Genomic DNA, 27,290 nt, shown 5'->3' with positions numbered 1-27,290 from the left:
GAGAGGGAATTTTTTTTTAAGGCGGGGCATTTATTTGAGTAAATACCTTAAAGTTTAATAAGAGTTAATTATACAGTAATATAAGATGGAATGAAGCTGGCATAGTAAAACATTTGCTGATCTCATTAATTATAAATGAATTATTTGGTGATATCTGTTGTAAAAATTTACATGTCAATTTGAATAGATTAAATTTTATTGAACTGGCAGACCATATCTCATCTTTCTATTCCCTAAAGAAAAATAAAATCCCTCAAGAATATTCAACAGAACTCAGCCAAACCAAGGTGGGGGTTTTATCAATTTTAATTTGATTGAGGGTTGGGGTTTTAGCCTTCTTTCTCAAATATCTTGGTGGATAAAACTTGTTTTTTACAGTCTCTCTATAGCAGCGTTAGTAAATTTTTGTTATACAGGTAACAATGTGTACAACAAAGTAACAATTTTGTATATATTTTTTTCATGTTAATTTTTCTATTTATTTTTTACTTACCTTCTAATAAATCTGATTGTTATCATTCAGACAAAAAGCAGATGTTTTTTTGTTATCGATATTGTTATTGATATTGACAAATTTTGTATAATTTATTCGGTTGACTTGCTTTTGTTAATCTCATATTTTGTGACACTAATTGTGGTTGGGTATTGTCATTTTGATTTGTAACCAGTTGTACAAATCAACAGTTATGTGTTTCTTACTATAAAAGTTTCTCTGATGTTCCACTATACAGTACATTTGTCTAACCTGGGATATATTTTATAATAAACTCTATCCCCATATTAATCCTTCCAAAAACTAAACGTTCTGAAAATCCTAAAGAAGAGTAATTTAAATTATCCTGATATTGATAGCAATGAGCACTGTAAACCTGTGAGTGATTACGCTGAGGGGCACTGTGTGTTTCGGCCTACCTGTTGCTTTTTACCCCCTGCCGGACTAGCATACTGTAGGCCTAGGTATGTAAATGTGAATGTTACTGTCTACAATTTGGGGGAGTGGTAGAGGGTCACCGTTCACTTTAAAAACCCAGGGAATGAACCATGTTTATTTTGGCCTAAACATAAATTAAGTAAACTTGATAGTGGCAAAAAACACATCTTATTAAATGGCCTATAAACTTCAAAAAGAGTCAGTGAAATCACTGAGAAAAAATATATTTAAAAAAAAAAACAACAATTAAGAGTATTCATTGTAAAAAATTATGAATTATAAGAAATTTGGAATAATCTTAATAGTATTTAAAAAAGTATGATAGCCAGGCCTGGAAAAAAAAAAGTTCCTCCGACTGTATGGAAATTGTTGTGATTAAAATGCTTCCAGCTTCAAATGTCTGTAGACTGTATGGCCATTGAACTTTTTATTTTTTGAATTCCCCTCCCCCCAAATGTCTCCGGGCATTCACGATGCCTCCGAATGCCGGTCGCGCACTTTTTTCAGCCCTGATGGTAAAGGGTAGCACTGTTTTTAAACATTAAACATACTTAAATACAATACATTTTTTTTTTGTTGAACCTTCTCGATCCAACCAGGAAATTTAGTTAGTTTTAAGATAATGAGAGTTAACATAGGCATTAGTATTTGCCTATGGTGCAAAAAATGTTCTTTTTTATTTAATTTTTTTTTTTTTATTAAATTAAAATTTTTGTCATAGAGCCAACATAATTATGCATAGCACCCTATTCATTTTCCAACGTAGTAGTACTACTACTATAATTTAGCTTTGTGATGTTGGGTACCAAAGGTTATAACAGCCTTCCACTTGGATCTGACAGTGTAATACTTTCCTAAATACTTATTTTCCTTTTAATTTTATCTATTTTAAAATGATATAAAACAGCTGTGTATCTGTAGTGTTATTGTTAATAAATGTACTCCCAATTTTTATTTCCTGCGGTGTCATTGAAGGAAGTACAGAGACATAAAACACACATAAAACAAAGATATAATGTACCATCACGGAAATCCAGTCAACTTTTGCCCTACTTCCTTTGAAATCAGTTACTTATTAACTTTCCCCATAGTTTGAGAAGGCTGTTGATTCATTGTGCTGTACTTAGGACAGACACAGAACTCTGCCGGCTCATCTCGTATAACCTCTCTGATAGCAGTTAGTAAATTTTAGAACCTCAGTGGTACAGAGACTTTTATTGGCTGGTTATGACTGGCTATCAGCAGGGTGGTATGTAACAGTAGCTGAGTACTTCACAAATTACAACAAGCATCGTAGGCCCACTTGTGCACGGGACAGATGACGTTGACGGCTACAGCAGGCTGACTTCTATTCACATCCTCCTGGTATCCATGGATCATTAATCAGTTTATACTAGCAAGGAAATCTTTGGTTATCATTGTTTAACTGGTGTTAAACGAAGCCGATTAATTTCTCTCCGAAAATGTGGAGATTACTTGGTGCTGTATGCCCCTGTGGACGCAGATCCTTCGGTATGTTGGTTTAGTCTTGTGTTGTTATTGTCATTTATTTGAAGTATATCTGTTTTCTCAGGCGTGGCCAATGTCGAGTCAGTACCCTGCAGGCTGTAGCCATATGTAGGTGAATTTTTGGGCTCAGGTGTCTATTTTTGAAGTTTTGAGATGTGTTTGGAATGCAATGTCTCAGTCAGATGTACAGTACAGTACAAAACTGAAGTTTATTGAAATTCTCTATTTCATACATTTTGTTTCAAGCATGAACATAAATTTAAAAGTCTATTTCAAGTGGTAAATATACTACATAGCAATGTAAAAATGTTTATAAATGGTCTAATGTGATCTTAACAAATTGACCTAGATAAAAGTGATATATGTCAGAGTTGTTAAAAGTAAAGAAGCATCAAAACAATAGAAACTGATTAAACAAAATGTATTAAATGTTTATATTGTTTAGGTTTAGACAAATAAACAATTACAGTAACAGAAAATATTTTTTGGACTGCATTATTTTATTTTTCTAGAGCCTTTAACTAGGTAAACAACGCTCTGTATTGCAGTAATTGTATTGATAGGGAAAATAATAGGCCTGAAGTTCTCTTTCAAAAAACTTAGACAAGAATATTATTTAGGCTTTTGGTTAGTTGAGCTATGACATACAGTGAATGGTGATATACAGACCTGTTGTAAAACATTGTTTGTTTATCACTTATTAGGCTTTGTTCTGAATACAATGCTTTTGCTAACTTGTTTGTTTAATATCTGTTCTACTTTCGCTTATGGCTTGATAGATTTTCTCAATCAAATTTAATACTAACCAAGAAACTTATTATCTCTCTGCTCATCTTGGGTAAATTATTGGTATTTTCATTTAAAACAAAACTTTCCCATCACTAAGCAGATTTTCTTCATCAACAGCTTGGTCAAGTAGGCATTTTCTTGTCACTAGCCTTCTCAAGATGGGATTTATTATTACCGGCCTGGTCAAGCAGTCATTCATAGATCATGCTGTTTATGCAGGCCTTTCTTCTCCGCCATCTAGGCCTTCTCTCTTTCCCTGCATTCGTCATATAGGCCTAACACATTCCAGGGCACATGGTTTCCACAGAAAATTAATTAAGTCAGCTGTGCTGACACCAATCATGTGAGAATCAAGATGAACAGTAATTTTTATCATATGCTGAAAGTCAATTACGGTAGCTGTTGAAATACTATTAACACTGTACTTTTCAGTGTTTGTTTAATCATTCTGGTTTGACTTTCCCAGAATTTCAGTTTTGTTTATCATTATTGTATGAAAATTTATCTCTATATCATCTAATACAATTTTGAGAATTCATACTTCAGTGAACATCTTAATATTGATAGTTTTGTTATTGGTTTTGTGGACTGTAAGTACTGCACAGGAAATTTCTGTGTAAGACTGTACATATAGCTTTAAACCATTTCAAAGTAAATTCTACTTAAGCTGACTTGTACTATATACTTTTTTATATCTTTATATATTTTTAAATTACATGTAAAATAATATTATACCTGGTAAAGCAGACACACACTATTAACAAAAGATTAATATTTAAATGATTTTTGATTACTCATTTATTATTTTACTTCTTTTTCCTAAATAGTGTAACAAATATTTTATGTTGTGAAGTATTGTAAAGTACATATTAAAACTGAATTGTAGAGGAATTGATGAAGGAGACATACAATAGTTAAGATCTATGATTAATGTGTGTAGATAGCACAGGTTCTGTTGTACTGATAGAGTTAAGAGATGGCTAGCAGTGAAAAATTAATAATGCACTACTTTACTCCGGACATTATATGTTCAATTGATTTTAAAATATTAAACTAAATGCTGGTTTAATACTTACTGTTGGTATTTGAGAGGTATTTTGAGCATCAGAATTTTAAAATCAATTGAGCATATAATGTCCATTGAGAAATAGCACTTGATAAATTATATAGCGAGGACTCACCTAAAGTGCAGTACTACTAGCCTTGTTTACATTGCTGTTTGCTATCAGATAGGTAATACCAATGACCTGCAGTTGCGCGTCTACGCGATAAAGAAATTATCGGTTGTACCAGGAAGTCATGTGATTAAAACTGACCTGAAAAAAATGTGAGCATTGCTACTTGTTTTGAAACCATCCGTCAAAATGTTTTGAAATGTATTTAATTGATAGAAACATAATTTTTCAAATAATAATTATGGCATTCATACTGTCAAACAACAGCTAATTTGCATAAAGGTCACGCCGATGATCTATGTTAACACCGCTGCAGTGCAGAGGTAACTGCGTAGATCATCCGTTATGCGGAGTTAATTAACTCCATTTACCCGGCCACTTACCGCCAACGAATAAATGCGATCATCACGGTGATCTCCTGTCGTGTAAACAAGGTTATTGTTCCACAAAACCCAGACTGAGCAAATAATTAAAACAATTTCATATAACAGACAGTATTCTTATCTTTTATATACTTATCTATATTCTTTATTTATTTTTTCAACTAAAATAAACTTTCTATTAAAATAGTTGTTTCCAAAGTGGCTTGAAAAAAAATTACAATAACAAATTTGTATAATGTATATTTCCTTGTCAATTCTATAAATGGATTTTTCAGTTTTTGTTCACTGTGAAGACATCATTCTTAACTCCAAAATAATTACAGGGGCGGATCCAGAGATGTCCAAAAGGGGGGGGGAATGCCCCCGCGAAATTTTGGTGTTCTAGACGCCCGAAAATAACATTTTAGGCGTTCTGGGCTATCATTTTTTTCTTTTCCTTCCTTTTTTTCTTTCTTTTTTCTTTTTTTTACCTCCCAAAAGGGGGGGCCGGAGCACCCCCCCCCCCCCCGAAATCCGCCCCTGAATTAAAAAGATTAATGGTTTAAACTTATTAGTACTTTAGAGCCCTGAATGTGAGAGAAAAGAGGTTTTGATGCCCAAGTGCAATAACGGGCATAATGATATGTTTTTATATTTTGTGGTTAATTTGTTTTTAGTCAATATTTTCAACCTTTTTTTCACACATGTGTTTAAAACAAGTATGAAATAATTTCAATTGAAGATTAAGTTGCTAAAACCCATACAAGCAGGAGGCTTTACCCCTGAAAAGAAAAAAAAAAACACTTTAAAACCTTCTTTTGACAATAGGTCCCTACTTACAGTACCACCGACTGGAAACAGAGTGTCAGTTATTATTGAACTTCATAGCAAAGAGCATAAAGAGATCAAGAGAGGCAACTACGCGATTGTAAGCGTATAAACAAATTTGTATAATGTATATTCCCTTGTCAATTCTATAAATGGATTTTTCAGTTTTTGTTCACTGTGAAGACATCATTCTTAACTCCAAAATAATTACAGGGGCGGATCCAGAGATGTCCAAAAGGGGGGGGGAATGCCCCCGCGAAATTTTGGTGTTCTAGACGCCCGAAAATAACATTTTAGGCGTTCTGGGCTATCATTTTTTTCTTTTTCTCTCTTTTTTTTCTTTTTTTTTTCTTTTCTTTACCTCCCAAAAGGGGGGGGCCGGGGCCAGGCCGGCCCCCCCTCTAAATCCACCCCTGAATTAAAAAGATTAATGGTTTAAACTCATTAGTACTTTAGAGCCCTGAATGTGGGAGAAAAGATGTTTTGATGCCCAAGTGCAATAACGGGCATAATGATATGTTTTTATATTTTGTGGTTAATTTGTTTTTAGTCAATATTTTAAACTTTTTTTTCACACATGTGTTTAATACAGGTATGAAATAATTTCAATTGCAGATTAAGTTGCTAAAACACATACAAGCAGGAGGCTTTACCCCTGAAAAGAAAAAAAAACAACAATGCCCTAGGGGGTCCGGGGGAATGCCCCCGCGAAATTTTGGTGTTCTAGACGCCCGAAAATAACATTTTAGGCGTTCTGGGCTATCATTTTTTTCTTTTCCTTCATTTTTTTCTTTCTTTTTTCTTTTTTTTACCTCCCAAAAGGGGGGGGCCGGGGCCAGGCCGGCCCCCCCTCTAAATCCACCCCTGAATTAAAAAGATTAATGGTTTAAACTCATTAGTACTTTAGAGCCCTGAATGTGGGAGAAAAGATGTTTTGATGCCCAAGTGCAATAACGGGCATAATGATATGTTTTTATATTTTGTGGTTAATTTGTTTTTAGTCAATATTTTCAACCTTTTGTTCACACATGTGTTTAAAACAAGTATGAAATAATTTCAATTGAAGATTAAGTTGCTAAAACCCATACAAGCAGGAGGCTTTACCCCTGAAAAGAAAAAAAAAACAAAAACTTTAAAACCTTCTTCTAACAATAGGTCCCTACTTACAGTACCACCAACTGGAAACAGAGTAGTGTCAGTTATTATTGAACTTCATAGCAAAGAGCATAAAGAGATCAAGAGAGGCAACTACGCGATTGTGAGCGTATAAACAAATACGCCATACGTAGCCAGTGCGATGATCTATGTTAATACTGTGCGCCATACGTAGCCAGTTTAGGATGCCCACTACTACTGCATTACCCAGTAATGCATGGGGCATGGTTTGTTTATTTGTATTTCTATTTTCCACATGATAAAATACATTCGTAAAGGGCGTTTGATTTCCTCAATTTTCTTGATTTTCATAGTATCGAAGCAGGCACACTATATGCGAACTCACACATAGGGGGAGCACTACATAGTGACGATGGCAACTTCGTCGTAACTAGCGGAGTGACGTTTTTACAGAGCATAGTTGGCTCTCTTGTCCGCTTTATACTCTTTGCTTATAGTGTTTTGTTGATTCCCATAGGTACAGAAACTATTCTCGGATTTTCTCAGCAATATTATCCTGGATTAGAATCGGAGTGATTTGTTTTGAGTACACTCATAGGAATTGGAGTTTAACTTCATCATAATTTGTAGCATCCTTCAACAGCTAACAGATTTAATAGCTAATTTACCTATCTTGCAGTAATACTTTTGTGAAGTAGAATATATTTAACATTAAAACAGTATTTTATTTAAAAATAGCAATTTTCTTTTTGAAAAAATGGAGTACTTTTACTTGAATGTTTTGAATTGTATCAGAATTCTTTTACATCTAACCGAAATAGATGTTACACATCTGTTGTCATGACATCAGTTGGTTAATATAACTTCTAACATATTGAAACCAGTTAAATATGTTTTTGATTTTTGAAATTATTTATTCATCTGTAGAACAATTTATTTGTTTTTTTTCAAGATTTTTCTGTAATTGAAAATTTTGTCCGAGCACTTTTTTGTGGACACAGTGTGCTGCAGATATAAATCATTATTTCAAAATAAAATTATTTGAAATCATTAATATTATGCTGTTGAATGGAATTACTGAATACTAACTGGAAACAAATAAAAATGAAGTCTATATTACTTTAATCTAATTATGTAATTCAACACACCAAAGTTTTAAATTTCATTTTGGGAAGCTGTACGTTCATGATTAGTATTAATGTGCATTTTATAGCTTCCTATCATGTCACAGAGATACCAACATTAGACAGTACGCCTACGTTGTGAGACTGGATGATTGATGGGTGACTTTCATATTTTTAACAGACCTACTTTGCACTAAACTGGGACAGAAGTGCGCAGTATGGGGTAGAGACATTAGGAAAATTTAATCTAACAATTCAGGGAAATTAAAGAAGACTTAAATACTAATACTTACAAATTGAGAGGGACTTTATTACTTATTGGAGGAAACAAGTCATGATTTTTCTTCTCTATCATCAGAAAATTTAGATAAACTGAGTAAAATTGAAAAAATATATAAAATACAGTACTTATGCTGATTAAGTAACCTCTTAATCTGAATCAACTTTAGACACAATGTTCATGTATACTGCATTATACCGGCTCACCAGTGGCATATCTAGAGGGTGCATCCCCAAAAAATACTCACTCCCCCCTCCCCGCAAATAAAATACTTGTGCCCCAAAAGCTATTTAAAGTAATTAATAATCACCACGCAGCTAACACCCTGAAAATGGTTGTATTGTTTTCAATAAATTCACTACTTCATGTCTCTCATAATATTGTCAATACTCACACTTAAATTATTTTGGCAGGCTTACAGTCTATCATGTTAAGCAGTGACAAATTTAAAAAAACATCCATAACTATGTTTGATTCCGGTTTTGCTGAAGGCAAAAGGAAGGGGAAAATCATTTGACTAAGCTAGGGGTTAGTCTTCCCTTATTGTTTCAAGGGCACAGGCTGTGAGGTTTCCAGTTTTGCTGACAGCAGAATGAAGGGGAAACTGAGTTGATGAAGCTGGGGTTAATTCTTCCCCAGCATTTCAAGGGCACAGGCAGTATAGTATGACTAAACTGTAGCAAGTATTTTTGGGTTTTTCACAAATTAGCAACACATTTCCATAAAGTTTATTGTCACTTTTGAAAGCTAAATTGCACCAGTTTCTGTTCTACACTCAACATCCCACATAAATGCAGTAAACTAATGATTTATACAACTGGATGATTCTGCATAAACATGGTTCAATCATCTAGAATTTGTAATGATAACAAGCTGTCATATGGTCGAAATCTAAGCTGTTCTGTATTTCTTCACTTTTACTTTAATTTACTGGAACCTGAATATTTTTATTATTTTAAATTTATCAAACATAATGCACAGATTTTTTTGCACTAACACAATAATAGTGTATTGAATAATAAACACACTCAACTGCATTTTAACAGTCCAAACATGTTAAAAGTTCTTCCGTGATCTATTCTTGTACTGCAGCCTCTGATAATTTATGCTCTATAATATATTTCATATAATTGATTGCTTATACATTTCAATTGTCACTGACAAGTCCTATTGATTTTCTTTAAAGATATTGATTGAAGTAATAAGTCATAAAAATGACATCGCTGCAGCTTATGCTTAGCAAAATATTATGTTTCCTCTGCCTTTAATTTCACTATTTTATATGTTTGGTTAATTATTTGGAGTTATATTATTTAGAGATATCAATATTGATGATGTCATTTTTAACCTCTGAGCTCTGACCTTATAATTAACCTTTCACAGATGAAATGATTCTAACTATAAAACTTGATCACTAAATATCATTACTATAAAAGTGAAGTGTTTGCTTCTTACTAAACATACAACAGGATTGACATCATCATATCATCACAGGGACAGCTGATTCTTTCAAGTTACAGTAATTTATTTGCTTTAGCTGTCCCTGACCATTGTTTTGTTGTTTCTTGTTATTATTCTTTTCAATGTTACATGGTCAAATAAATAAATGAACTGAAAATACAGTATATCATATATTTTGCGAAAGACTTATTTAAAGATATGAAAAAAGAACTTGCATCAACTGAGGATTACCAATTAAAGTATATTGACAAACTTCATTGTGAGTGAGCTGTCCTTTTGCCCAAAATACTATAAAAAACATCAAGCATTAGGAGAAACTAACCCACCTAATGGAAAAGGTTGTAATTTGTGCAGGATTAGCTATTGGTGGTTAAGGTGCTTGGTTTCCAATCCCAGGATTCTGTATTCAAATCTTGCTAACACAAAGATCCACTTTCTAAACATCATAATGAGATTTTCTGAAGCTGACTGGGTCCTGTGAGAGAAACACTGCACGCATGACACCCACTGCGCACGACTGTCGTCGTCCGACGCGATTCTATGCATAACGCAACGCGCGCAATGTGAATCGTTACTAATGTTGATTCGTTCTGACTGCTACCGACAATTGGCAGATGGCATCGTGTCATCTAGCGCTCACACAGGGGGTGGAGCTAGATTTGTTGTGTGGCCGTTGTATGATGTAGGTTACCTAGTATTATGGATAAAAATAAATTTATAAATAAATCAACAAGTCAAGGATTGAATGACTGAGCTAATTTCCAATATAATTCTAGAAATTGATGCGATTACAAAAATTGATTCAAGATCTGCATGATCAGAAGCTTCTATTTACAGGACCATGTATCAAAATGAAACGGCCGTCATTACATTAAACTTGCTTTTTAACCTTGTCATGCTTAAGTAAATCATGCATTCCGTATATCATTGCGTTATTAGGTGTTGGGCCTATTTCTAAGTCATTTATATAAATCCTTAGCTCATTTATCCGTATTTCATTTCTGTACGTCGGTAATTCGGGAAAATTTCCATAGCAACTACTGTAAGGAAGTTATGTCGAACTAGAAAATTACAAAATGTTTGGCTTTACAATTCATAGCTCTCAAAGACAAAACTGTCTGACATTGTTTCCATGATTCGAACCCAGTACCTTAAAATTGAGTGACAGGCGCTCAACCAGCATACCTTAGCTCAACTCAAAACCTCAGATAATCTTCTTGAGGGGAGACTCACTTGGCAAGAGAGAGGTCGTAGTTCAGCTAGTTGGAGGTCTATGGTGCAGCCTTTGAATATACAAACCTCGACCTAAGGGAAGACTTTATTTATACCTTTTTTTACAAATTTATTTTCTTTAAAGATCATCAGGGGAGAGGTGGGGGGGGGGGCAGAAAACAAATTACAAATAAAATGTTGTTTTCTTATTTAGCAAATGATTTTTGCCAAAAACATCCAGACAGAGGAGATAATAAAAGTAAAATTGTATTGTTGAATGTAAACAGTGCAGTAATGGGATGGTTAAATGCTTAATAACTTTATATAATTAGCAAGAAAATACATCTTATTTTTGGGGATTTCAAGGCAGTGACTAGCATGATCAAAATAAAGAAAAACATTTATTTTTTCTGAAATTTCCATTTTTTTTTGGTTCTCTAATTGGCCAAAAATAAAATTTTATTTTTATTTGAAATCATCAGTATTGGTGGGCGATGGGTTTGTGAAACTACTGTTGTAGTCACAGATGTTAAGAATACCTGCAATATTTCTACACCACAGCTGGTTTGACATATGTTCCATCATCATGTTTTGTTCTTAAATTCAGCGTTCAATAAGTGTATTATATTATCCCAATATCTTTCACCAATTCATAACATTCTGAGTACTATTATAGTAGAAAACAAATTGCCATGTGCAAAAACCCATATATTGTGAAACAGAATTTTATGTGATTTAGGAATTTTATAATTAGCAAAATGTACAGTAAATTCAAAGAAATAGTTCATTGATTTTTTTTAATGATTTTTTTCAAGTAAATTTTCTGTTGTTGCATGGCAACAGCAAATAGGTTTTATTGTTTGGGATTAGTAGGCCATGAGGCAGTATGTCTTGCTTTATTGTTATCGCATCACAACACTGACAGTTACAGTCTTGACTTTTTAGAAACGAGCGACAGGCAAGGAACTGATCAGAAGAACCCAGAAGCTCGTCGTCTTCTAACCAGCCAACAGAGTACGTCATCATTCCAGAACGTTACGCCTGAACATCGTGTCCCCGTTATGGCGACTGCGGCAATCAGCGAGGGCTCGTTCCAGGAAATTGAACCGCTTAACTCCACAAGAACTGCTGACTGGGAGATAAGTGGAACTTCAGAGCCTGGACCATCCTCTCCAACCTCACCAATGAGTGATGCTATGAGGCCTACTTCACCTGAAGGGCTAATGAGTGATGAGGAAGACATGGAAGGAATTGGTTAGTTTATCTCTTTAACTGAATATCATTTATTGCTGTTTAATTTTTTTTTTCCAAACAGAGTACCTCTTTAAAGATGTATTGACCCTTGCTAATGTCAAAAAAATCATTAAAAATAATTTTGAAATAAACTTGCTCATATTGCAATAGCATACAAATTATTAACTTGTGCATAAAAACTATTGAATTAAAAAAAATGTCTACGCTGATTTTTAAACCAAAAAATTATAATAAAAATAATAAAACACTTTCAGCGACGGGAAGTGTTTCTATCATTTTTCGCTGTAAACTGATGGGTAGACATTTTTTGAATACACTAATTTCTATGCTCAAGTTGATATCTTTTATGTTTTCCATATTTTTTGTGTTTGGTAATTGTTTGTACACAGGTCCCTCATCACAATATGCAGTCTTTTGATGCCAACATAATGTCAATGGCTGCCGAATGTCTGAAATAAGACAGCTACACGTACCAGTACCAGTAATACATCTTTAAACCAAAAATGAAATGTGGATTGTTTTTGTTGATTTTTGCTGTGATTCACAACCATGAGTTCTGGCTCGAGAGCGACTTCTACCTTCTATTTCATTTTGGGATTGTTTACAGATAAATAGGATACTGATCTGAAATGGGTTAACACAGACTTGTACAACTGAGTGATTCAGTTCAGTTTTTGAGTTCCTGCCAAATGAACCGCTAAGTTATAAAAAATGTTGTGAAATATTTGTTGGCAATAAGTAACATTGATTCATTGGACATTCATATACAGTATACAGTACTACATATAAAAAAGTTCTCGTAATCTCGAAAGCTCAGATGAGGGTAGAATAACAGAGGCACTAGAGTATATTGGCCCTATGGCTACCAATGCAAAAAAGATCTATTAATCTAGAGCTCCTCATCGGAGCTATAAAACCTCAGTGTCAGTTACAATATTATAAAACCTATGATATGTAAAATCTGGAAAATTGGAAAAATCCAATGACATTTCATTTGATTTAATTTTATATTATGTTATTTATTTTGGCAAACTTGAAACAAAGACATAAAAAATTGTTTTACAATATTAACATCAAATTTCAAGACTACTGTATGCCATAAAGCAGTATATACAGAATAAACCATAGACCAAAAAATATTGTATGGAAATGATAATGTCATATTACACCCAAATATGGGTGTGTTGTATTTATTTATCACATAAAGTTAGTTATAAGTCACTGTAACTCCCAATGTTATTTTCCTATACGAAACTATTCACTAATTTTTCATTTCATGATTTTTTTTCATGCATTAATCTAACTTTTGTACCATAATTTACACTAGTATATGATACGTAACTATACTAATTTCTCAATAATGTGAACAAAACTATAGTAATTTATGCGCATCTGATTAGTTAGTGTCGAAAAAGCTTATAAATGAAAATGAAAAGCGATGCTTAAGTAAAATACTAATGGTTAGATCAAGGAAAGATAAAGTGTTGTTTTGATTGATTTTGAAACTAAAGTAATACTGTATAAAGTATATATAACCAATGTTTGCCAAGTTTCACTATGAGAAAGTCAGTAATATCTATAAACATTTTCTGATGATTTAATTTGTTTACGCCCACCTCATACAAGCTTAAACTGCCATTCCTGGTTTTTTAGCTGAACTGTCTGCTAGGTTGGCTGAAAATTTCAATGCAAAATATGTCACTAACCATATGTTTCTAAAATCACTCCAAAGCTCTTTGTTTACCAGCACAAAACCTGCCTCCTAACGCGTGAAATTTTGCTACCATTGAAAGTGCGTTAACGAATGGCGACGTAGTAAACACAAGAATTGCATTGTCTTTACAGCCTATTGAATCGAATAATGGGTTGTTATAGTAACAAAGTACTTGGTTATAAAATCGACATAATGTGTGGTAGACCCATTGTGCTACATGGCAGAACATTACGTTTAAATAGTAATTAACAAATGCTGTTTAACTACAGGTGAACGTGATTGACTATGCTGCTGTGTAAGAAACACTATTGTTTATTAATATTATCCCACTGTTGATTCATTGCAATTATTTCCTTATAATAAATTGTATGTTAAAAATAGATGGACCTCGTAAGAATTTGAACCTAAGACCCTTGGATTATTCTTTGGTTGCTCTACTAACCAACCTGGTCTACTGTACTCTCAGATTTTGTTCATGTTCATCCCATCCCTGAGGTGTCATATTGCATAATTTAATACGGATGAATTGATAAAATAATATGATACAGTATTTAATTATGTGTTCAAACAGTTTTATTTGTGATATATCAACAGATCATTTTTATTTGTTTTAGATGATCCGAGAAAAAAGAAGCGATTCAGACCGTTCAAATCAATACGAAAGCTTTTTAAAAAGAAAAGGACATCAAAGTCCGAGGATGATATTGATGGTGCACTGCGGTCCAAGTCTACTGGTGAACTTAACCTTTCCGATACAGATGAAAGAATGTTTGATCCAAGGTAAGTGTATGCCCATATATAGACATAATGTGATGTCACCATGACCATATTTAAGCATGTATGTGCTCTTATTGGTTAAAGCCACCGGTCCGGGACATTAAAATGGGCCTGGAATATTAACCAGTTTTTTTTTTATAGGACAATGGGCCCCAAAGTGGTCAAGTGTGCCCAATAATAATTGCAGGATTTGTAAAACAACACCAAGCAAAATATTGGTTTTGCTTGGACACTCTAAAAGTATTAAAAAATATAAAAACTAATTTTGGTCTGACAGAAGGCGTTGCCTGTCCGACAAGGGGTTTATTGTCTCCTTGCTTTTTCGGCTGAGGCCACCACTTTGATCAGCAGTGGTGTCAGCATTTTCCCTACAGGTGGTCTGTCGTTCCTTGACTTGGGCCACCCCACCTCAACCCAGAATGGTTGGGGCTGAGGCAGCATATTGTGTTATGTCAGTCACCTCTAGATATCTACAAATGGTTCTCTCAAGTATCCCTTGACAGTTATCCCCAGGCCCAAGTGGGCACTGGGTGGTGTTTCCCCTGCACTGGGTGGGGCTATATAATGCAACAAGGAAGATAAACAACAGCCTACAATTAATTATGCTACACTGAATGAAATTTACCTTCATGTTGGAAAGTAAATCTCATTATTTATTTATGATTTATTTGTTTTCAAATTTTAGACCTTCCTCAACAACTATGACCAGTAGTCGATCTGAAAGTAGTGTGTTTGTCCCGGAGCAAACTACACCATTACGTGAGGGTGAAAGTTCAAAATCTACAGAACATATATCCAAAGACTTTGCAAAAGATCTGTCTGCAATGTTGGCTAGGAGGATGAGCCCTGATGATAAGGGTGCTGTGAGGCCTCCCGCAGAAGATGATGTAGACAAGGCAACAACAGAGGAAACAATGCAAGAGGAGGAGGAATCACTGAAGGAAAAAAGTTTCAATGATACTGATGTAAGTTCATTTATGATGATATTTGTTTTGCTATCTTGTGGTAATTAAAATTTATATTATTGTTGATTGTTAATTAGTTTATAATATTATGCTATTAATTATTATTATGATATATTAATTGTTACATTTATTATTATACTAATTTCTATAATTAATTACTTAGCATCTTAGAGATAAATTACAACCCTTCCTTTGGGACACTCCCATTTAAGAGGACACTTTTTTGGCTGTGAAACAAGTGAAAATATGTATTTTAACACTACGACCAACCCCTATTCAAGGGACAGCCCAATTATGGGGACATTTGTTTAGGTACCGAAGGTGTCCCTACGATAAGGCTTCTACTCTAATTTTGATAAATTTACATTGATACCTGAATGAATCTTTTTTAATAAGTATCTCATGAAGTGTCACATATTTATTACTGCTTGATATACACTAAATATATTATCATGAATTTATCTTTAATATTTTTTTAATGAATTAACCATGTACAGTATTATCATCATTGCACGTATCATTGTGTCACTGATTATTAAGTTCATCCAAAGAATGTTTTATTTCAAACAAAATTTGTGGTGACAGAAAAATATTTCATTTGGGGAAGGAAAGCAAATTATTGCATGTTGTTTTGTACTGGAACTGTCTATAATTTTCAATATATTGTTACGACTTAAAAACAGTACTTTGCAATTTGTATATTTACCTGGTAGGTAACCAATAAAACCCGAAGAGAGCCATTTGCTGCCCGTAGAGTGGTAATTTCATGTTCATCTTTTTGTTTACCTCTCTTAAATTCTTCATTTTTCAATCTTTACAGAATTATTTTTTTTGGAGTCATGCAGATTACTAACACAGTAAAATATAGTCATTAGATTTAGTGGTATTTAATTTGGGGTTTTTTTGTAGATAGATGGTTGTAATTAAGTGGTTAAATAATGATGATATTAAAACATCTTAATTATCAAACTGAAAGAGTGTTTGGTTCTCCATAAATATTGTATTTATTTGTGCTGGAGAAGTACACCATTACTCAAAATACTATATAGTCAGAATATTTGCATTTTTTAAGTTGAAAAATGAATATTATTTCACAAACTAATTGGTAAAATAGTTATAAAAATAATTTATTGCAGCTTAGCTCAGTCAGCTAAACTGGTGGTAGCCACTGTGTCTGTGTGCTGAACTGTGGAGATCACTAGGTCCCCGGTTCAATTCCCATCGCTGCCTCTCCTTGTGTTTCAGTTGGAAGGCTAACATGCAAGCCGTTGGTCCCGTGTGCATGTTAAAGAACGCAGTACACTCTATGGAAAAAAGTAGGGGATTGTCTCCTGGTGTATTGCCCAATCACCACCGGAAGGACCCCACTGGAAATAAGTCTTTTTTAGACTTTCGTGTGTTATCCTTGGTGTTTACTCCAAATAAATCTAATCCAATCCAATTGAGAATGGTGTTCTATTATTTGTATGTTTATATGCTGATATGGTAAAAGCTAAAATTATTACACATGGACTAGTGGTTTACCAGTAATTATTCATACCTATTTATTTATTTGTTAATTTACATATTCATAGTAGTTCTTAGTTTTTCTTTATGGTAAATGTTGGCTAAGCATTTATATCATTTTTAATCTCAGTAGTAAAATAGAGTATATAATTTTAAATATGAAATATTGGAATTTTTACTAAAGTTTATTGTGTAGTTTTTTTTTCATGCAGTATCATCATCATCATCATCCTCAGAATTTGCTTTCTCATACCTTCAGTTTTTTTCTATTATATATGTACTCATATTTTGCATTTTCATGGACACTAGCAACTAACATAGCTTATTAGTTCCAGAAATGTGTTAGTATTATGTTATGTTTACTGTCTTATTTATGTTACCAATGATAGATATTACATCTCCACTCCTGCTACCATAGCAACATTGCAACGTCTTCAAAATCAACAATAGTTGAATAGCTCTACTAATCTGTTAATAGCGCACTGTGTTTTTTTGTTTTTTTTTTTGCATTCTATACCATATCATTTTGTAGAAAAGCTAATACATTTTTTATTTCACTCGTCATTTTAAAAATAATATATTGTACTATCTATGTTGAGCTAATAATCTTGAACAAGCAGTTTCATTATTATTATTATTGTTTTTATTATTGTTATGTTATTGTTAGTGTTTTTATTATTTATTATTGTTGTTATTGTTATTATTATTTCTATTATTTATTATTGTTTAATATTATTATTGTTATTAGGTTTATTATTATTTATTATTGTTTAATATTATTATTGTTATTAGGTTTATTATTATTATTTTAAATTCTTTTTATATTTTAATCATTAACTTTAAATATAAATTGTTATCAATAAAGTATTTTGCCTGCCAAATAACATTTGTACCATGAACAATAGTTTTGCCTAAACCTTAAGTGGCTGGTAATTAATAATTTTCAAAGTCATGTTTTTTTTTTTGTTTTTTTTTTTAAATTTATATTTGGCCTTAGTCCCATCATTATTGTTCATAAATTCAGGAGACAACGGTACCATTAGCTGTATGATGATTTACGTGTTTTGTGTATGAATCCTGTTTGTACCCAAATGCTCCATTTTGTTTCCCTCTGATTCACTTGCCAAAATACTCCATCCACTTTTCTAGTCTGTTAAAGGTCTTCCTCTTCCCCCGCAATACTTCCAAAAAAAAAAAAATCACACTTAATTATACAGTAGTTCAAAATTACATCAAATAACCTTATTTTGTGATCTACCTCCCCACTTTACCTTCGTTCCCCCATCAGTCCCCCCTCCCCATTTCAAGTCTCCTAGATATGTCACTGCAAACCCTGGATTTCTCTCTCCCTCCCCTCTTTCTAATTGGTCTTACTCCAACCTATTCAGGTATACTGCCAGTTCCTGTAAAGTGTAGGTGCATTGTACATCACACTTAAGTCTCCTTGCAACAATGAACATAATGCTGTTGTCCCTTGATGGCCTCAATTAAAACCATTAAGACACTAATTCCCTGTATAACATTAAGGCAGCTGTATTTTATATACTAATCAATGCTTTGGTCTACAGAAAATTGGCCTGTAACCTTTCATGTTTGCTATAGAACCTCATCAGCATATGTGCACTAATTGGCTTCTAATTCATCTTAGATTGCCGTCAAAATCATGGAATTAATATTTTCTTCTGCTTACGTCAGTACCGATAGACCTTTTGTCACATTGTCCTTGGAAACGATCAGATTACAGATTTTAAACAAAGATTCTCAAAATTACTTTTACTTTTCATTCATTGATTGATATTTTTTTTTCCAGAATTTGTTCATGAATATGTATAAATGCCATCTTGTATGATTGTTTTTATGTATGATTTGTCGTTAGGGGTTACAAGTGGCATTAAGATACTTATGTTCAAGTGGGGATGGGACTTGACTCATGGTCGGAAATCCCAACCCAATATTGTGGGGCTCAGCCCTTATAAAAAATTACAATAAAGTAGTACTGTAGTAGTAAAATAAAATGAATTAATTGTTATTGCAGATTGTTTTCATTATTTTATCAAAATAAATGATAAAATTGTTTTCATTGTATGCACTATATAATTTATAAGTGAATTGTGACATCACTGCAACTCCCAACGTTACTTTCCTATCCCAACCATGCACTAATTTTCCATTAGTGCATGGTTGGCATGATCTTTTTTAGGTTTGTGCGCAAAAGGGCTAATTCAATCACCTTACAAAAATATTTATCATTTATATTATATTCCTAACAAATAAAGTATGAAATTACATTGATGTTACAGTACATTTATAGTATGTACAATGCACTATTATATCATATAATAACAAACTGGGTAATAATAATATTGCTTATTTTTATAAGTGTCTCCTATTTACTTTAGAGGTTTTTGTATATACTAACATCATATATCACATTTTGAAAATTTGTTTATAATCTAATGCTTTTTGTTTTTAAAATTTTATTCAAATAATGCACATTATTATGATTAATATTAATTTGTTATTAAAAATAGCACTTCTTTCTTAAACATTTAAACATTTACATTTTTCATATTATTAATTATTATGCATTAGTAATATGTTCATTAACGTTCATATTTTTATAAATTGTTTTATGAATCCTTAAATAATCATATATTTTTGTATTTTAATTCATATATTTTCCTTATTGCTTCTTTTTAATTTTTTCAAAATCCCAACTGAAAGTAGTTAGGGTGCAATTACAAAAATAGATTTATTATATTTGATTTATTAGATTAAAATATTTCAAATTAATATGTCATGGACCGAGGGATTAGCGTAATTATCGATGTAATCCTTAATAACCATCTTAGCATCCTGAACCAGATTGTAGAGGATTATCCTTTGATCTTATCTTCCTGTGTAGCCCTCCCATTAGACACTTCTCTAAATGTCAGTTAAATTATTAAAATGATAGTGACTGTTGCTGAGCGGCCGTGAGGTGGTTTCCCATTTTTTATTCAATATTAGTATGCACTCAGCAAGTACAAGACAGGAAATTGAATTAGGTAGCTAGTATTAGTTGACTCATATAAATACCACAGCCTTAAGTAATCCATAGTCAGTTGTCTTACCATCATCACTACAATACTGCTTTGTTTTCTGGAGTACTTGAGGGAAAAATGTCACGACTATACACCCAGGCTTCTGTGATACCGCACAAAAATAGCTTCCTGATTGATAGTCCATTTGTGGCGCAATATGCTTGCCCGGAGGTCTATAAAACAAATGTTTATAGCACTATAGGCGAGGCCCCGAAGGTTCAGCTCAAACCATCAAATTACTACCATAAGTTGAGTCGGAAGATTATTGTGCAACCGTACAGCTCCACGGATGTTTGGGTGCTGAGGCAGCCAAACTCAGATCCCAAGAAACAAGAGTCGAGGAATTATGTAGGGCCTAGGAACCAGGGGCTAGATACCAAGTACAGCAGTACAGTAACCAAGGCTTCAGGGCTGATTTATAATTCTCAAAAACGAGTACCTCCACCAGTTAAGCCCAAGTATTCCTCTACATTTCAGAAAAGTATGTCGGCTGCCAGCCCTTGGGCAGAGAAGAGGACTAGATATACTAGACCCTCAAATAGTCTCGGAGGTAAGTCTACATTTTGGGATTTTGTGCTATTTGGAAAAGGAAGCTGCAGTAGCTTAAGGCGAGACTTCTCTATAATAATGATATTTGTAAATATTGATGATTTCGAATAAAAATAAAATTTTATTTTTGGCTCTTTAGAGCACCTGTTGCCACAAAAAAAAAACCTGAAAATTTCATTTAAAAAAATTTTTATTTATTGTTTTTATGCCCACCACTGCCTTGAAATCTCCAAAAATAAGATATGTATATTTTTTTAAAATAAGTTTTCGTGAAGCAAGGTATAAAAAAGTCACGCCTAAGGGACAAATTCAGCTTAGATTTAAAATATAAAAATAACTGCTTTTCATTAGTTACCAACTGTCTTAATGATGACCAATCTGAAGCAAATATCTTCTTGTATAATTGTATTTATCACCAGCTTTGCTGGATCACAGTAGCATAACGAGGTTTATCTTACGATGCCTGAGCATCCCCCCACCCCGCCTCTTTTGTTGAAACATGAAAAAATAATATTAGTAAATTAATGAAAAATGGAATGAAAGTTACTTTTAGATTCTAACAACCATTTTATGGTGTGGTTATCTCTAGTTTTGCGCCTGGCATATGGTTCAGTGGATGTAATATTACTATTCAGCACCCTCCCCTTCCCCCTTCCCCTCCCCCCTTTTTCATAATCCTTGATATGCCCCACAGTGGGTCGGTTGTATGCCTTTAGTGGGCAGGTACTAAGCTGTTTGATAAGAGCTCATTCTGTGGTGGGCGTCTACATAGGTAAGGTCTCTTGCACTATACACTAAAAAATGGGGAAATTTTCACCATTTTAAATTGCTCTATGCCCAAAAAGTGGAGGGTTTCTTTTTCCGTCCAACAAATCATGTACTCCTTTCTAGCTAGTGGTGCCATGAATGTGTATTGTTAGTTATATACTAATGACTAATAGGCCTGCTTTAAATTCAAAATAAAATTTTGAATGCAAGTCACTAAGCCTTTTATTGAATAAAAATAGTAACCTTTTATTGAACGATAGATACTTTTGACTGTAAAAAAAAATAATACATCAGAACAACTAAACATTGTTGGTTTTTACAGTAGAGCTGTCAAATTCAAAAACAAAATTTGAATGCAGAGCCCTGAATGGTAACCCTTTTATTGAATAGAAATTGTAACTCTTGTTCATTAAACCGAAACTGTTCCCAACCCCTTGTGCAATTTTGAGTCATAATTATTAAATTAATGTTTCTTTCACACTGTTTATAAGAACCTGAGTAGCTCTACCATCAGTGTTGAATTCGTCTTATATTTAGATAATATTCACACACTTTTATGGTAAGATAACTAATTAGAACGTAAAAGTTATTACGAGAAAATATTATGCAGCTATTGTCAATCAGGGTGTTACTGCTACTATTGTTTGCCAAATCCTTTTTATATTTTGTAGCTATGATGTCCTATTCTAAATATAGAATTCTGCTAAGCTGGCAACAATAAACCAATTCTATTGTATGTTAATATATATTTTCAAGAGAATAATAGTTAATTGTTAAGGTATACATGAGGTTTTTTTTTTAGAACTTGAGGGCAGTGTTCTAATATTTGTTTTCAAATCAATGTTGTTAAATCTTTAGGTTAATCCTACAGGAAAAACTGCTATTGTTTGAGTGATTTATGTTCATCATAATTTTATTCATTCTAAATGGTACAATAAAAACCACTTCATAGGTATTTGCGTTGTGCTTCTATTGTCTTGTTCTGTATGTATTTTAGAAACACAATAAGTTTTAGTTCGTTTAGACATTCTAAAAACAGCTTTAAATACTAAATAATTAATTTTTCATTTTATTAGTGAAGGTTAATTTCAATTTCAATTTATTTTTTATCAGAAATCGCAAATGGCAAAAACAAAGCCAGAAAAACTTATGATATAAATTATAGAACAGATAATTATTTAAGCTTAAAAGTTAAATTAGTAGAAATAAGAAAGCCCCCAAAATCACAAGAAAAAATACAATCCTATTTAATATATCTAAAAATTCTGGTGACAAATTTGATTTTTTTTTTAAATTTGTATTATTAAGATATTTTTTATGTATTTTATGATTTAATTGGTATTTTATTTCATTTTGGTGTGTAAATATAGATACAGCATATTTGGATTTGGATGTTATTCAAACATCACCCAATAGTCACCTTAGTCATTCGGCAGCAAAACACAAGATGTCGGTGAAGCCAAAGACACGTCGAGCAACGACAAGGGCCAGGATATCGTCTCAGGTAAATATTCATCAGCATCTTTTATTGCAGTGGTATGTATTGAAATGGGGGAATAAAGGGGGTGGGGGAAGTTCAAAAAATAAATGGGGGCCGACTGGGGATGCAAGTTTTTTATTGTGGGGACGTTCCCCCTGCACCTCCCCTAGATACGGCACTTGTTAAGAAACGTTGCAATCAGTATCCTATTCTGTTTTAGTGATTTAAATGTTGCAATGATCATCCATATCTTTAACACTAATAAATAAATTTAAAAAAAAAAAAGGTTTTGAACTAAATCATTTTTTGTTTTGTTTTTTTTGTGGAGCGGTGTAGAGTAGAGTGTCAGTTTTATGTATATTGTTGTAATTTAGGTGAAATCAATAGTTTTTGTGTGATTTGTTTTTGGTCTTAATTTTAATATCGTAAACTTCTGTGTTATGTATATTATAGATAGCATTAATGGAAATTTGTTTGATAATATTTATTATAAAATGTAAATTTGTTTGTTTTTTTTTTTTTTGCAGAGAAATAATCCTGAACCAGCATCCCATGATGCATCAATGAATGATAGTTCATTTTCCAATAACCTAGGGGACTCAAGTATACTTTCAGAAACTACTGAAGAAAGTAGCACCTCTAGTTTACTAGGAAATCAACAGGAACTTCCTGAGTCTCTACCACCAGTTGATACACCAATCAACGAGGACACATTTTCAACAAGTGAGTTTGTTTTTAACGTTTTTTCTCACGATTTTATAATAAAATGATGTGGATTTTCCTGTCATTTGGGCAGCGCAACTGCTGTTTATATCTCGTATTCTCATTTATTGACACAAAGTGACTAATTTCTGTATTGTTACTAAGTTCAAGGTTAATTGTATGTACAGACTCCAAATTTCTGAGGCATCTCTGTCTTCCTTGTAACTTGTTGAAACACAGCCAATAACTATATTATATACTGTAGTTGCGTTTAGTACTTCCCAAAAAAGCTACCATACACATCACCACGCAATCCACAAAGTATAACAGTAATATAGTCTTAAGTATATTAAAGCCTGGATGGTTAACTAGGTCGAGAAATATATAAATAGATTGTTGACTCTCAGTCTATACTTTTAATCAGATTAATATCATCACGGATTTCCCATCACCGGTGTCACTGATGTGCATTTCCTTTTAAAGGTGAATGTTATGATTATTTTTGATTATTCAAAAAAGAAAAGAAAAACATCATGACAAAAGTGACCATCCATAATTTTTACCTTTTTCACATGAATACAAAACATGCACTTTTAGGGAAGGTGGGGGTGGTTAACTGTGTAATCATATGGATTTCTTTATTTAAAAAAAAAAAAAAAATGATCTAAAATTTTAAAAATTATTTTGTTATTGTTTACTCCTTTAGCGGAAGGGAGGGTTTTACAAAAATATGTACTTTTTGTACTATTGTAAAAATGATGAAAATAATTGATTACCTAACTTGCCCCGATTAATTGAGGATGTCTCTTGTGTAGAGAGCTTTTGGCAGTCCACACTTTCAAAAAGAAATCAACTTGCCATCAAAAGTTTGTGTGTATGTTCTGCCCATATATGGGCATGAGTGTATGTTGTGCCCATATATGGGCATGATATAGAAAATATGTTTGTATATTAACACATTGTCTGTTTAAAATCCATACCCAATAAACTGTCCAATTTTTTAAAACTGTGTTTAATGTATTTGACTCCGTCTTAATGGATAAATATAATATAATTCAGTTTGAATACAACATAACTGAGTCCATGTTATTTATTACACATGACCTGGCCATCTGCAGATTCTGTCATTTAAAGTTACCATGGCAATATCTGGATATATCCCATAATCATTTCCTGAATTTTGAGCTGATGATGTCAGAGCTGAGATCTGTAGTTTGTTCAAATTGACAAGTTGAAATATACATCATTTACATATATATGAACAAATCTAAGGTATAAGAAATTGTAATGTATTATGCACATATAATAAGCTTCATTGATCACTAGAAAACGGTGATCAGACTATAAAATCACATATGAACCTAAAAAGCAAAAACACTAAATTAACAAATCCGACATTTCCTTATGAAGTTACACGCTTTTAAACATACAGCTGTTTAAAGAACAATATTTGAGAAATCAGCCTTCAAAGTATATAATTTCAGGCATTTCTCATGCAGAAACCATCATCAAATCCTTAAAAAGTGTTGTTTTAACATTGAAAATGGGGAAAATAACAGCATAGCATGATGTATTATAGATATATAAAAGTTAGTTTAGTGCAATATATAAATTAATTTTTTTAAATTTTACATTCCAGCATGTTTTTGCCATTTTCTCTGAAACACGATTTTCGACGAGTGACTGGTTTGGCTTTATTAAATATATTTTTATTACAAATTTATTTAAAAATATAAATAACTAAAATTAAATAAATATAGTTTTATTAAGAATTTGACTGGTTCAATCCATTTTAATTATAACAAATATTATTTGTTTTCTTAAATGTAATTTAAATGTAAATGTAAATGTAAGTTTATTAAAAAATGTAAATAATTAAAATAAAACTTATTTTATATAATTTTATTAAAAATTTTCTTTAAAAATATAAGTAAATAAAATTTTATAAAATTTATTGAATATAATTTAATAATTATTTATACCAGTATACCAAATAAGTTATAAATGCCACTGACTGGTACAATTAGAACAAATATTAATATATTTAAGTTCTGACTCACATTGTCAGGGGAGATGAATTACACATTACTGCTACATCCTTAACCTTGTTACTTCCAACACCTTAGTCATCTTTGTTCATAAAATGTTTTCTTAAATTAGTTTTTAAGGAATCTTACTTCTCTAAAATTTAACAAATGATTTTACAAATTTTACAACCATTACTTCTCCTTCTGGGAACCAGTATTTGAAGTCAATTCCAGATGGTTCATAACCTACCTAATATCCGTTGGTAAAGACCCACATGCCTGTACACTGATTTGCTCAAAAACACAAGAATAGGAATTGAACCCCTCCACTTCAAAATTAAGAGCAACTACTTTTAGACGTCATATTTATCTGTGAGATACGAGGGAGGAGGGATATTTGTGGCGGCTACCATTTAGTTTTTTGCAGGCAGAGCATGAAGAAAGTATTTATCCACCTTTGTTTATTATAATAATAATAAACCACACTCTTGCACTAATTAGTAAAACAAGAGTTGTAATTCAACAGAAAAGGCATAAGGTTCTAAACACTACATTGTTAATACTGTAGATTAATAACTTCTACATAATATTATATCAGCTAAGAATTTTATTTCCATTTGCGTATTAAATGCCAATGTATCATTCCCTATCGAATTTTATGCAGAATCTTAAATCTCCACAAATTTTATAAAACAGTTAATTCATTGGTTTCTCTTATTTCATTTTCATTTTAATGTCTTATCTATTTTGCTTTTTAATTTGTGTCTGTTTTTCCTTCACAGTTTTGTAAAGTTGGGCAGTCTATTCTTCTATTTTGTGGTTTTTTGGTAACTGGGTATCTTTCTTCTAACTCATCTGTAGCTTCATAGATTTCATTAACCTCATGTTCCTTGTAACCAAGGAGATAGTAATAATAACAAACTCATTCCATGTTGTAACTAGGGGATAAACTGTGTAGTTACTTGGCATGGAGATGAGCCAACATTTTTAATTCAATCAATTCATTTTGTGCAGTACCGTTACATTCATTCATCATCAAATGCAGTTTTATACTTAAAGTGATTGCTATTGAGTTGATAATTATTCCTTTATATTGCTGCATGTACGTGTTACTTCATATTATGTATTGTGTTTTTATTATCATCATTATTATAGTTATTAATAAAAAAATTGTCAATATAACCTTCATGATTTAAAAATGATTACATTAATATTCTAAGTAGTTTCACCTTTCTTTTGAGGGAACTTTACAGGTGTGTTTGATAACCCCAGAGGCTTAGGAAATGTGTCTGCTATTGTTAATTTCCCATTCTCTTCTTCTATTTCCTCATTCTAAATTACCTAGCTAAAAACAGATTCAATTAACAGTGGTTAGTTTACCTAAGCCTTCTATTAATTTGTTGTTTTTATTAGTCATCAGTTAAAAAAAAAAGAAAACTATTAATTTGTTGTCCCCACTTACCCACCCACCCACTTTCTTTTTTATCCAACTCCTAATTTTTCTTCCTTTTTTTCTCAGCATTGAAAATTTTCCTGTCTGTAGAATAATATATTGCTAAGGCTAGATTTTGTTTATACCTTGTTTAGCGAACCTGCTTCCCGCAAATAATGATAATTTTGAATAAAAATGAAATTTTATTTTTGGCCCATTAGTGTACCCCACCACAAAAAAAAAAAT

General features: G+C 32.4%; 1 protein-coding gene across 3 annotated transcripts in view; it reads left to right on the top strand.

The window, feature by feature from the left end:
* Nucleotides 1-27,290, top strand: part of LOC117108160 (uncharacterized protein KIAA1211-like) — a 30,815-nt gene extending 3,525 nt beyond the window's left edge. The window contains exons 1-9 of one of the 3 annotated variants that reach the window (XM_033250116.1): nt 2,157-2,443; nt 11,733-12,041; nt 14,370-14,535; nt 15,218-15,497; nt 16,211-16,255; nt 20,564-20,636; nt 22,774-22,907; nt 23,411-23,606; nt 26,395-27,290. In XM_033250116.1, coding sequence (XP_033106007.1) covers nt 2,395-2,443; nt 11,733-12,041; nt 14,370-14,535; nt 15,218-15,497; nt 16,211-16,255; nt 20,564-20,636; nt 22,774-22,907; nt 23,411-23,606; nt 26,395-26,402 — 1,260 coding nt within the window. In that variant the 5' untranslated portion in view covers nt 2,157-2,394 and the 3' untranslated portion in view covers nt 26,403-27,290. Of the gene's footprint in view, nt 1-2,156; nt 2,444-11,732; nt 12,042-14,369; nt 14,536-15,217; nt 15,498-16,210; nt 16,256-20,563; nt 20,637-22,773; nt 22,908-23,410; nt 23,607-26,394 lie in introns of those variants that run through there. The other 2 variants (XM_033250118.1, XM_033250117.1) reach the window with 2 other exon arrangements.

The sequence above is a fragment of the Anneissia japonica genome, unplaced genomic scaffold (assembly GCF_011630105.1).
Source record: "Anneissia japonica isolate Jap-2015-1 unplaced genomic scaffold, ASM1163010v1 scaffold288284_len1145801_cov181, whole genome shotgun sequence".
Classification (NCBI taxonomy): domain Eukaryota; kingdom Metazoa; phylum Echinodermata; class Crinoidea; order Comatulida; family Comatulidae; genus Anneissia; species Anneissia japonica.
The sequence above is the reverse complement of the archived record's forward strand: the minus strand, read 5'-3'. Positions and strand labels throughout refer to the sequence as shown.